Here is a 14,096-nt window from a genome sequence, read left to right on the forward strand (position 1 = left end):
GTTCTGAAATTTATGCTATTGAGACAGACATGGGGGAAGCCACAGCTTGACTTGAGATTGGTAGCATGGAATCTTGCCGCTACTTGGGTTTCTACCGGTTACTTGTGACCTGGATTGGCCACTGTTGGAAGCAGGATACTGTGCTAGATGGACCTTTGGTCTGACCCACTATGGCTATTCTTATGTTACGTTTTAATAATTCGACAGTCAGCCAATCAGATCCTTCAAAATTGTCCACCGAGGTAAAAGCATTTGGAATTCTTTCCCAGCCTCATCTAAGCAACGGGCTTGCTCAGCTTCTAAAAGTAAAAAAGAAAGTTCAGCTTGACTAATTAAGCTGTTTCTTATTTTGATCACAGAGCCCAAGAGGCAGATGAGCAGAGAACCAGAAAGCTAGTTACTTAGCAACAAGGAGCTGTGAAGGTACCATGGCTCCTACCATCTGTTTTGGGGGAGAAGAACCCTGAGAAAAAAAGGTGTCCTTCGGCAAGGCAAAGTGAAAGCTTCACTCTCAGAATCTCTGATCAAGAATGCACATCCGAATTAACTTCCCTCTGAAGTCAAGGTGGAGCAGTGCTTAATCTTTGGGATCTTTCTCAGAAGGGTCGGGGTCTCTCCTTAGAGCAGGGAAATAAAATGATTTCTGCATAGGTATCAAATCACCCATCATCTCAAAAACTCACTTCCCACTACCTTTTTATAGCCACCTTCATGAGCAGAGCAATCATTTTATCTTTTATAGTCTTATCCTTTATCTTCTCACAACTTCTCCTGATGATTGAGCAGATATCAAGATGCCCTCTTGGTGGGGAGCTTTCTCCAAGAGTTCACCTTTCAGTGCCTTGTCCTGTCCATGGAGCCAGGGATATGGAGCCTGACCCACCCATGCCCCTCCCATGGCCATGCCCCCGTTTGAGTTGCATCTCAAAATTTGCATGCAGATTTTTATAGAATAGTGCTTAGGAAGATGCGCAAACTAATCCAAATTGTCGCTAATTAATGCCAATAATTGATTTTTAGGACCCAATTATAATTGGTTTGTTAGCCAATTTAGGGGCTCTTTTACTAAGCCGGTAAAAAGGTAGAAAAAAATAAATGGCCATGTAGTAAGATTGAAAAAAAGGGAAATACCACCAAAAAGGTAGAGGTACGCTAAGTTCCTACGCAAGGAAGTGCACAAAGCAAGGAGTAGGAAAGGTTGGCTCCTCCAAGAAACCGGAGTAGACATATGTAGAAAATCAAACCTTTATTCCAAGAAAAAGGTTATTTCCGATCTGAGGAAGAAGGGCAACCTTCGAAAGCTAATCAAGAAATGTATTAAGTTATGTCCAATAAAAAAGGTATCATCTTATTTTCTTTTCCATGTTTTATTTTGTTTGATTTCTATTGATATTCCAAGAAAAACAAACTCGACTCAACACAGCTGTGTTTCGGCGCTAAAGTGCGCCTTCATCAGGAGTCTTATAGTGTATAGCTGATTGTGCATATTCGATTACCTGTTATATGATGGTGTTATATAATATGAGATAAGGGTATTATCCGATGTCTCTGCCAAAGGAATCTCCGTGGTGCACGAATCACTCCAGTAAATCACTTCAGCTATACACTATAAGACTCCTGATGAAGGCGCACTTTAGCGCCGAAACACAGCTGTGTTGAGTCGAGTTTGTCACTGTTTTTCTTGGAATAAAGGTTTGATTTTCAACATACGTCTACTCCGGTTTCTTGGAGGAGCCAACCTTTCCTACTCTTTGCTTTGTGCATGTAGTAAGATTGAACATGGCCTAAATGGACGTGACTAAATTTGGCCATGTGGAGAGTCGCTTTTCTCTATTGGTATTGCTGGTACAGTTTTGAACTGGTATTTTTTTTTCTTTCCTCTCCGATAGATCCTTTCGGATTTCTTTAGCATCATCTAGCTCTTCTCCCACTCTCCTTACATGTGGTGTTTCTCAGGGTTCTGTGCTTTCACCTTTGTTTTATATCATCTTTCTTAGCCCTCTGGCAACTCTGATCCAGGAGTCCTGTATTCGATGCTATATTTACACTCATGATATTCTCCGAGTTTCCTCCCATGACCCATATAATCCAAAACTTTCTCCTCTTCAGGCTTGCCTTGAGAAGATTAATTTTGGGCTCTCTCAACATTGCCTGTCTTGCATCCCACAAAAGACTGTTGGCCTGTGGGTGACAGGCCACATATCCAGCCCTTCTATTGCTCTTTCCTTGCATGACTCCCCCATCACACTTATCGACTCTTTTAAATATTTGGATGTTGTCTTTGACTCCACACTTTCCTTCCAGTCACAGAGCTCTTTGGTTCTTCGCTCCCGTTTTTACTCCCTGTGTCTTTTCTGCCCTTATTTGGATGATATGAGTTGTGTTACTCTACTTTATAAGCTAGTTACCAAAAAACTAGACTACTGTAACATCGTTTATGCTGAGCTTCTGGCTATTGCGTTGAGGAGACTTCAAATAATCCAGAACACCTCTGTCCATATTCTGGCCCATGCCAATTGATTAGATCATGTCACCCCCTTACCGAAGCAATATCACTGACTTCCCATTCTGTTCCGCATTCAACACAAGGATCTTAAAGGTCTTTTATTCTGCCTCTCCTTCTTATCTGACCACTCTTATTACTCCTTACTATCCAGCTCGTACACTCCGTTCTTCATTTGGTAATTACCTCTCCGTTTCACCCTTGCACTGTGCTAGGTTTGAATCTACACGCCATTCTGCCTTTTTCTCTCTCGTTCCCTCTCTCTGGAACTCTCTTCCAGCTATCCATGAATACTCAACGGGGGATAGCCGGCTATCTCCCGCGGAATAGTCACAGTACATGGCGGCTAACCAGCTACATCGCGCGATATAGCTGGCTGGCTAGCCATGAATATTCAAACCTGGGTTGGCTAAATTTGGTGACCAAGTCGGGCTGCCCAAATAGCAGTCTTATCATTGGCCACTATAAACTTAACGGGCCAGCGCTGGCTATTGACTTGGCTGGTTAAGTTTAAACCAGGTTTAAAAAAAAAAACGGATATTCAATTCCCGTCACCGGAATTGAGCTGACGTTGAATGTCCGGGCTCAGCGCCAGCCGCGAGAGTTAGCCAGGCTACCTCCCGTGGGCTGACTATCAGCCACTAAGTTTCTAGAATAGGAGCATAAGTCATTTACGCATGTAACTACAAATTAAAGGTGATTTGTGCCTGTTGATGCAAATTAGTGGTATTTAATGCCAATTTAGCACCATTAGCTAATCTAGCTACATGTAAAAGTGGCCCCTGTGTACACAATTTTTAGCACTCTTTTTAGAATTTGGGGATAATATACACAATCCCTGTTCTGTGCAGTTTACAATCTAGTTAAATCACACCGGAAGCACAGGCCCAAATGTCTTGCTTTGCAGCCCAGAATCTCCATTGATACTGGTACAAAGTAATGAATCTAGTGGCGTACCAAGGGGGGTGTGGTGGGGGCGGTCCGCCCCGGGTGCACGCCACTGTGGGGGTGCCGCGCACCGGTCAGCTTCGTTCGTTTCCATGCTCCCTCTGCCCCGGAACAGGAAGTAACCTGTTCCGGGGCAGAAGGAGCATGGAAACGAACGAAGCTGACCGGCGCGCGGCACCCCCCCCCCCCCAGCGGCATGCACCCAGGGTGGGGGGTTCTTTCACCGGGGTGGGGGGTGTCCTTGCACTGGGGGGGGTTGTGCTGCACTGGGGGGGGCGCTGCACCCAGGGGGTGGGGCGCATCGGCGATCCGCCCCGGGTGTCAGCCCCCCTAGGAACGCCACTGGATGAATCTACCTGGGTCTCTGGCTTCATGGAAGTGTCCAAAAGACTTAGCTTACTACCTCCAGCCTATTGCTCTTCTTTTCCCCTCTTTTCTTCCATCCCCCATTCTCAATCACCCCTCTCGTGATTCCTGACTCGCTTCCTGCATTACTGGTGTGCCTAACCTTTGGTGAGCGGGGATGCATTAATGGCTTGTCAAATGCTTTTCTGAGTTGCCATGGAAACACTGACAGGGCACTAGCTGCTCACTACCCTCTCTCCCTTATTGCTAGCTAATGTCAGAATTCAGAGAATATCAAATAGAGGAAAACACATTGACAACCCAAACATCCAAAAAATGCAAATAGAAATGTCAGGCTCCCCAGTGAAATTCCCAAGGTTCATTCTAATTCTTTCTTCCAGAGGCTGTGGACTCAGTGACCATGTCTCTAGTCTCCCTACAAGTCCTTCTTCCAGCTAGGAAACTAAGGAGAAGTAGCGTTTCCAAAGTTTTGTCCTTTCTAGGTCAAAACACCCATATCTCAAGGTGCCTTCAAGTGCCCCATAACGTTGTTGAACACATTCTCATTCATTCACAAAAGCTAGCACCAGAGAACATAAGAACATTACTACTACTACTATTATTTATCATTTCTATAGTGCTACTAGAACATAAGAGTAGCCATACTGCGTCAGACCAATGGTCCATCTAGCCCAGTATCCTGTTTTCCAAACAGTGGCCAAGCCAGGTCACAAGTATCTGACAGAAACTCAAATCGTGGCAACACCCCATACTACAAATCCCATGGCAAGCAGTTGCTTACCATGTCTGTCTCAATAACAGACTATGGACTTTTCCTCCAGGAACTTATCCAAAACCTTCTTTAAACCCACATACACTAACCGCTGTTACCATATCCTCCGGCAAAGAGTTCCAGAGCTTAACTATTCATTGAGTGTAGAGTTAAATGGTCATTTCTCTCAATGGAGGAGGGTGAACAGTGGAGTGCTGTGAGGATCTGTACTGGGACTAGTATTATTTAACATATTTATAAATACATAGTAACATAGTAGATGATGGCAGAAAAAGACCTGCACGGTCCATCCAGTCTGCCCAACAAGACAACTCATGTGTGCTACTTTTTGTGTATACCCTACTTTGATTTGTACCTATGCTCTTCAGGGCACAAACCGTATAAGTCTGCCCAGCACTATCCCTGTCTCCCAACCTCCAGACCCGCCTCTCACCACTGGCTCTGGCACAGACTGTATAAGTCTGCCCCGCACTATCCCCGCCTCCCAACCTCCAGCCCCGCCTCCCACTACCGGCTCTGCTATCCAATCTCGGTTAAGCTCCTGAGGATCCATTCCTGTATACACAAAAAGTAGCACACATGAGTTGTCTTATTGGGCAGACTGGATGGACCGTGCAGGTCTTTTTCTGCCATCATCTACTATGTTACTATGTATTTATAAATATGTTAAATAATACTAGTCCCAGTACAGATCCTCACAGCACTCCACTGTTCACCCTCCTCCATTGAGAGAAATGACCATTTAACTCTACCCTCTGTTTTCTGTCCAATAACCAATTCCTAATCCACACCAGAACCTTGCTTCCTATCCCAAGACTCTTTAATTTTCTCAGGAGTCTCTCATGACGAACTTTATCAAAAGCTTTCTGAAAATCTAGATACACTACATCAACCGGCTTACCTTTATCTACATGTTTGACTTTTATCTCACTTTTCCAACTTTATCTCATAGAATATAAACAGTAGATAAGAACCATAAAGCTTGTCTAAACTGTCCGATTTAATTCATGTAGTATTGTGTTTCGCTGTGGATGACAGTGTTATGGTTACATTGCAGACACACCGAGGCCATAAAATGTTGAGTTACGGCCCCCACAGCAGTCGTAATTCAGGCATCCCTGTACATGTCATGACATCACCAATGACATCACAAGAATGAATCAATAGCACCTGCAGTAGATGAAGCAATCAACAGACAGAGCTGTCTTCTATGGTAGATGGATTGAGATCTAAGGCCAGCAGCCAGGGCATCTGTCAGATTTTAGGTTGGATTTATAGATTACAATCTTTAATTCCTGCTGGCCATTATGTCCATATTGATTGGAAAGTCTTTTTTTGAGATACATCACCTTTATTCCATGGGGGGGGGGGGGGGGGGGGGGGGTTCTTTAAAAAGATTTTTGTGTCTTGAAAACGTTTCTGTGCCCTGATTGGCTATGTGATTTATAGCGTCCTTTTAAATCCATGGGAGCCATTTTGTTTGGACTATTAGCGGCTAGATAATGGCAGTCAGAAGATCTTGTAATGAAACAGGTATTTTGAAGCCAACATTCCATAGTGCTTGCTCTGTACCTTGTTCAATATAATTATTGAGTCTGTCATTTTTATTTTAGGACTTCTTGGCAGTTAAATAGGTGAAGCTCCCGAGGAAGCCAAGAGTGAAACAGCAGTGGTCTGTTGAGTGGGACCCATTAGTCACATAAGTTGCTATTTTCCAGCCAAGCCTTTTGCTTTGTATTTTAATTACAGTCAAGATAAAAGTGAAGACAAAAAGTAATTACAAAAAGTTACAAGAAAAAGTTTTGATAGATGAACATAGAACAGTTGTTAAAATAAAATACGGGGGAGGAGGTTTTTTTAAGACCTGTGAAGATATCACTGAACAGTGCAATTGCTTAATTGCAAGTTATTTGATCTTAAGATAAAGATTCTTGATTTCAATAGTTGAGCCACTGACTGAGGTCTTTTCCTCCTGCCTCTTAATAAATATTATCACAGACTCATTATTAGAGTCCGGCACTTGTACAGTATTGGTTGAGATTTGTCTTACATTCAAGTGGGTGACTAGATTTGGAATTAGTTTTGCACCAACCAGCAACAGAACTATCTCTTTTTGGAAAATGAAGTTTAAAATATATCACAGAGGACATGTTCTCTTCACAGGGTCCTTGACTGGCCTGGTAGAAAAGGTTCCTTCCCTAAAGGAAGTGATTTCCTTTTCAATCTTTGTTGCCTCTCGCATAGCTTGAGTGTAAGTGTGTAATTTCTTCTTTCAGTTTCCAGCTGTGGCAGGGAGGAAGCTTGAAAGGATGAGTGTATATATGCTGAACTGTTTTTCCAGACTTTCTTATGTTTTCTCCCTTCCAAGGGAAGAGACTCTACGATGGTTTCAGGCTGCCTAGAGAGCACTCATCCTTTTAACCACTTTTCCAAGCCAGCCACTAAAGTTCTCTAGAGAGTGAATCCCTCCAATATAGTAGATGATGACGGTAGAAAAAGACCTGCACGGTCCATCCAGTCTGCCCAACAAGATAACTCATATTTGCTGCTTTTTGTGTATACCCTACTTTGATTTGTACCTGTGCTCTTCAGGGCACCGTATTAGTCTGCCCAGCACTATCCTCACCTCCCAACCACCAGCCCTACCTCTCAACCACCGGCTCTGGCACAGACCGTACAAGTCTGTCCAGCACTATCCCTGCCTCCCAACCACCAGTCCCGCTGCCCACCACCGGCTCTGGCACAGACCGTATAAGTCTGTCCAGCCCTATCCCTGCCTCCCAACCACCAGCCCCGCCTCCTGATCTTGACTAAGCTCCTGAGGATCCATTCCTTCGGCACAGGATTCCTTTATGCTTATCCCACGCATGTTTGAATTCCGTTACCGTTTTCATTTCCACCACCTCCCGCGGGAGGGCATTCCAAGCATCCACTACTCTCTCCGTGAAAAAATACTTCCTGACATTTTTCTTGAGTCTGCCCCCCTTCAATCTCATTTCACGTCCTCTCGTTCTACCATCTTCCCATCTCATTTTATATAAGAACATAAGCACCGCCATACTGGGAAAAGACCAAGGGTCCATCAAGCCCAGCATCCTGTCTCCGACAGTGGCCAATCCAGGCCTCAAGAACCTGGCAAAAACCCAAAAACAAAACAAAAATTTAAATGAATAATGTTCAATGGACTTTTCCTTCAGGAATCTGTCCAAACCCCCTTTTAACATCTAGGCACATCCAGGGTATCAAACGCCTACAGGAAGATTTGTGCCTGACCCCCTAGTCCTCTGATGTGTTTCCCTTTATACTCCCTGTATCCTATCAAGTCTCTGACATCCCAAGAAGTCCAGGTCCAACCAGGAAGGCTACAGTGGTGAGCTCTTAGACTGATGCTCTGTTAAAAGCGGAAACACACCACATCAGGCCCCCTAAAATGACCTTCTTACCCTCCCGCGACCCACAAATTCATTTATTTATTTATTTTAAAAATTTCTATACCGCCTATAATTAGGTGGTTTACAAAAGAACATTCACGTTATTAGACAATATGATTATTGACAATTGACAATATCAGACAGTCCCTACTCTGTGTGATTTACAATCTCATTAATTCAGACAGACAAGCTTGTCCACTGAGCCCAGTGAAATCAGATTTGAATTTAGATATGACAGAGACCCTTAACCTTTGGTTTTTGATCAAAACCTATTACTGTGTTTTCATTGTACCTAGGGTTACCACATGGCTCCAGAAAAAGGAGGACAGATTGAGCCAGTCTGGGTTTTACTTCCACTGAAGCAAAACCTGGACTGGATCAATGTGTCCTCCTTTTTCTGGAGCCTTGTGGTAACCCTGATTGTACCCCTCGTAAAAAATATTCTCACTGCCCTTGGCTTCCAAAATCTTCCTTTATAAGGGTTTTCAAATGTCGGCGTCTACCTGGAATAAACACATCTGCCATTAACCTGCTAACTCCCAGCACCCTATAAAACATTAGACTAAGGCTGCCAACTGGATCCAGACTCACGGGGTAGGGTTGATCCAGTTCTGGGTTTACCCCAGTGCGTGCTCGGACTTGTAGTCTTCCTTTTCTTAGGAAATACAATGGGGAAATCAAAACTACAAGTCCCTGCATGCAACAGGGTAAACCCGGGACTGGATCAACCCTGTCCCGTGAATCTGGATCCAGTTGGCAGCCTTACATCAGAGTGTATAAAGCAGGCAGGCAGGTTAAACATGGACTCTGCTACATGCCTCCTCCTCAGCTCCAGAAACACACTCATTTTATTACTCCTGACAGGTCAATATATCCCCAGGGACTCTGCCTCAGGATTCATTTTATGGTTCACCCTGTGACTTCAAGCAGTGAGCTATGAATTGGATGGGTTTCAATCCTTAGGAAAAAATTGATGTAAGACATCAAAGCACAGAAAATCAATAAGGGAGGAAGGAAATAAAAGCAGGTAACCCTCGAACCAGAAGCCAGGGCTTCTGATTTTAGATTTTTTTTTTTAACCAATAAAATACCCCTGATGCCAAATAAATTAAAATAAGTATTTATAAGATAAATACCAGAGAAACACCATTTTTTTTTTTTTGCATCTTCTAGTCAGGTTTTGTGCCTGTCCTGTGCTAAACGCACAATAAAGCCTTGGGCAAATCTCTTCATAAAGGCAGTTAATAAATCCCAATAAATAAACACTTATCTGGGCTGTAGAACATTCATCAGGAAAGCTCTACAGCCCAGATAAGTGTTTGGCGATAATAAATTCAGACCATATAAAAACAATGCACCACGAATAGGTCGTGTACTAAGAAAACAACGGAGGTTTTTTAGACTGATGACGATTCTGCACCTGGTCCATATTAAAGCAGCTGATTCACCTGCAAAGGAGAGGTAGCAGATTGCAATCCTACTGATACCGATAAGGCCGAAATGCAAGAGTCTGACGTCTTTTTCCTCCAATAAATAAAGAGAGATAAACTTGCAACTATATAGTGAGTATTAGAAAGAAAGGCTTTTAGCAAGTACCCACTAAGTGCTCAATAATTTAGGCCCCGCAATTTGAAAAGTAGTAGCACGGAGACCTAACGAACTCACTGAGCGAAAACTCGGAACACCCAATAAGTGCTTGTTCACAAACCTTAAAGAACGTGTAGGTTTATCAACTTTAAGAGTAGAAGCAAACAGATATGGACCTGCATTATTCAATGCAAGGACCTTGAATTCCAATCCTATAAACAATTGACACCCAGTTCAATCGTGCTGATGTAGAAGTAATACGTTCCTTACTTGAGTTTCCTGTCAACAATCACACCACTGAACTTTGGGCAACTTGGAGTGCTCGTAGCATAGAGCTTGGCAACCCAAACAATAAAACATAAATCAAAGTGAGGAAAAATAATAGCTTGCAAAATTGCCTGAAAATTCTCAAAAGAGAGTTAATCTCATAACCTACGTAGTAATCTTAAATTGAAAAAAAAAAAAAGTCTTAATTACATATCTAATGTGACCGCCATATCCCAACATACCTAATTTCTTTCAAAATCAAAATGGTGCATCCATCTACCTGAAAATCTATAAGGACAATTTGTCCAACCCATTCTTGAGAAAAGCAAAACTTGTGTTTTTCCAACATTCAGTTGAAGTCTATTGGCTGTCATCCAACGTTGAATCATCTTAATGACATATGATAGATAGGCCAGAGAGGATTCCATAGTTTTCATCCTGAAAAAATAATTTTAAATTGTCTGCATAAAGTTTATAATGCAGACCAAGACAGGCCACGATTTTGCAAATAGGTATCATATATAAATTGAACAACACTGGAGACAAGGCCGAGCCTTGAAGACCTCCTGAGGAAATAGATATCTAAGCAGAGATATCCATTTGTCTTCACTTGAAATGCTCTGTTCTCAAGAAAGGATTGGAACCAACTCAAAACTGATTTTTATTGTACTATCCATCAGGACACAGTGTTAAGATTTAAGAGATTGCTGACCACTTCTATCTCTTATAAGGCAGTATCATTTTGGAATTCATTACCATTAGACCTTAGAAAGTTAAATAATTATTTTCTTTTTAGGAAGTCGCTTAAGACTTTTTTTATTTCAGAAATATTTTAATGCATAATTCAGATTTTTATTGATTCCTCTATTTTTTGTATTTGTTAATGTGGCTGATCTATTATCTGAACATCTGCTTCACGCTTATTTCTTTGTGACCCGCTTGGAGCTATTCATGGGACATAAGCCCAGTATAAAGTAAAATAAAAATTATCCAGTCTCGTAAGCAGTACTTGATGGCCAATTTTATCAAATGCCACTGAGACCATCCAATGTGACCATAAAATATTGTTTCCCATCATCAAATCCCATTTTGATCATGTCACGTGTTGACAGTAACAGGGTCTTTTACTTAGACGAGCTGGCATTTTTAATGCGCACTAAAAATAGGCACGCGCTAAAAGCTAAAGACGCCCATAGGAATACATTTATTTATTTGTTACATTTGTATCCCACATTTTCCCACCTATTTGTAGGCTCAATGTGGCTTACATAGTTCCGGAGCAGCACTTGCGGACTCCGGTGTAGACAAATACAAAGTGATGTTGTGGTTAAGTAGTTCGATAGAGCTAATATGGCGCAACCACATTGGGGATCGTGCAACGGAAGGTTTGTGTCCAGTCTGTACTGTGATTTAGTTACGTTGTGTTGCAGAGATCGGGCATTTATGTTGGATCAGTGGGGTATGCCTTTTTGAATAGGTGAGTTTTTAGGTTTTTCCGGAAGTTTAGGTGGTCATTCGTATTTTGTGCTAGAAACACATTGGTGTCTCTAGCACATAGCGTGCCTATTTTTAGCGCGTGCTAAAAACACCAGTGCGCCTTACTGAAAGACCCCCTCCATATTATGCTTTGGCCTAACTCTAAATTGATATAAGTCCAATAGATTGTGAGTCTTGGTGTAATCCTGAAGCCGCTGTAATACCACCATTTCTAAAACCTTTGCCAAGAATGGGATAGAAGACTCTGGAGCTGGAGCATAGCCACGTGGGGCCACGGGTGGCCCTGGCCCCCCCTGCCGATGACCCTCTCGACCCCCCTCCCACCGCCAACCCGCCGCCAGCCGAGGTCCTCTTCTCCGGTGCGGCCGCGTTGCTGATCTGCAAGGCTTTGTTCCGTTTCTGTGAATCTGACATTCTGCACATACAATGTGCAGGACGTCAGACTCACAAAAACAGAGCAAAGCCTTGCAGATCAGCCAGCAACGCGGCCGCGCCAGAGAAGAGGACTTTGGCTGGCGGGGGTTGGGGTCCCCTGCCAGCAAAGGTACCCGATGGTGATGCGACAGCGGGGGAGGGTTGGTGGCGGTGGGAAGAGGGGGTCGAAAGGGTTGGCACTGGGGGGGGGGTCAAAGATGGTGGTGGTGGGGGGGGGGTCAAAATGGTGGTGGGGGGGTCAGTGGCTCCGGAGGAGGGCTAAAATGTGCCCCCTCACCTCGGGCTCTGGACCCCCCTCCCGCTTAAGTCTGACTATGCCCCTGCTCTGGAGGATAATTAGTTGGAACCTGCACATCCAGTGGCCCTTTTATAAAGCTGCGGGAGAGCTGACACGTGGGTAGCGCATGCCAAATCATCACTACCATCGGGGTAGCATGTGCGCCTGGCGGTAATTCCGAGTTTGCCCTGTACCAAATCCCGCAGTAGAAAATATTTTTCTATTTTCTACCACAGGGGGCATTCCCAGCGGTAATCGGCAGTGTGACCACATGGGCGCACACTGCATAGTTACCGCACGGGTAGCATGTGAGCCCTTATCACGAAGTCAAAGGGCAGTAAGGGCTCAGCCCATAAATAAGTACAAGCTAGTTTTAATTTTTGTGCACGCCCATTTCCTTACCCATTAAAAAATGGCCTTTTTCCCAGCCGCGGGTAAAAAGTGGCCTTGCGAGGGCTCAAGAGTTGTGCCCACACTACCACGGGTCACTTTTTACTGTGGCTTTGTAAAAGGACCCCCCCCCCAACACAATTTCTTACGTTTTAAAAGCAGAGTAAATGATGCTCTCTTCAACATAGTAAGCACTAACCTCTGAACGAATGATCTATTATTTAATGTACCAATTATTTCAGTAATTGAATCTCTTATAGCTTTGAAAATAGTGATAGAACAGACATCCAGTTTACAAAAAGTATTATTTAAACCTGAATTTCTTTTAGACATTTGTTTTGAAGATACTGGTGTGAATTTATACCACTTTATTCCAAAATTAAAAATCAGACTCTGGCAATGGTAATAGTAAATCTATAAACTTTTGAATAACATCTGAAACCTTAGAAAGCAATGCATTCGCAAACATCTGGGCAGAAATTCCAGAGTTTACCTTCTGATCAGCAGAAGTTAAATTCTTCACTGCTTAAAATTTCTCAATCTCTAGACTGAGAAATGGAAGCGGAAATGTTATTATTAAAATATTCTCTCTTGGCCACTAAAATGCCATTCTGATAATTCATTAATTCAGCTGTAAACAATTCTTTATCCTCAGATGACACAGAGGCCTAGAAAAGGAACCCTTGGCCAGTTACCTGCTGGTCTGCATGCCACGATTCAGGGCTGGTCTGGCCCGCTAGCTCCTGGATTTGAGTTCTGTGAAGTGGATTTTTCCCAGCTGCTGCACTCGGGTCACTGGAGGTATAGAACCTCCTTGAGGGATTATGATCAGTAACCTGATTTGTACTGTACGTCCTCCGTCGAGATGGGGACTTGGGGTCTGTCCCTGGAAACACCAAGAGACATGATGATGGCTAAGTCATACAGTAGTGATGAATGCAGTTTGTATCATTTCTGGCCAGCAGCTGGAGAGGGAATACCAAACGCGATGAGTATCATCGTAACAAGTATATCAACATAGTCATGGAGTTTTCTTTCTGGTTTCTATTTTCCTTGTCACCCTTCCACCCACAGGTGAAATAAATATTTGATAAAAGACTCTCCAATTTCCCAATTCCCACCATCAAGGTTCTCTAGTAAGTCACTGATGCGCTGCCACACTGAACATGACCAAGAACCAGTATTTTTAATGAACGAGTTGACATAAACTGAATTGCATGACTTTAGAGCACTGGTTCCCAAACCTGCAGGGCCGCCGAGAGGGGGGGAAGGGGGGCAAAATTCCTCCGCAGTCCGGCCCGCCTGCCCTCCGTCGCTCCCTGGCATTGAACTTAAGCGCCTCACCTTCGAAAGCGCAGCAAGCAGCGGCAGACCACTCCTTCCTTCCGTGTCCCGCCCTCGCCTGACGTAACCCACGAGGGCGGGACACGGAAGGAAGAAGTGGTCTGCTGCTGCTCGCTGCGCCTTCGAAGGTGTGGCGCTTAAGGTCTGTGCAGAGGGCCCGGGGTGGAGAGAGGGCCTGGTGGCAGGTGGGGGGGGGGGGGGGTCTGGCAACCTTGGGTGGGGGGGGCCCGGGGGGGGGCGGCCATGTCCCGGGCCTGGCCCAGTCTCTCGGCGGCCCTG

The 14,096-nt window shown here is 44.0% G+C and overlaps 1 protein-coding gene across 1 annotated transcript in view; it reads right to left on the minus strand.

Annotated features, from left to right (window-relative positions):
* VWA5B1 (von Willebrand factor A domain containing 5B1) overlaps positions 1-14,096 on the minus strand; it is a 126,638-nt gene that overhangs the window by 41,543 nt on the left and 70,999 nt on the right. The window contains exon 13 of the mRNA XM_030222168.1: positions 13,169-13,359. Coding sequence (XP_030078028.1) covers positions 13,169-13,359 — 191 coding nt within the window. The remainder of the gene's footprint in view (positions 1-13,168; positions 13,360-14,096) is intronic.

The sequence above is a fragment of the Microcaecilia unicolor genome, chromosome 13, assembly GCF_901765095.1.
Source record: "Microcaecilia unicolor chromosome 13, aMicUni1.1, whole genome shotgun sequence".
NCBI lineage: Eukaryota > Metazoa > Chordata > Amphibia > Gymnophiona > Siphonopidae > Microcaecilia > Microcaecilia unicolor.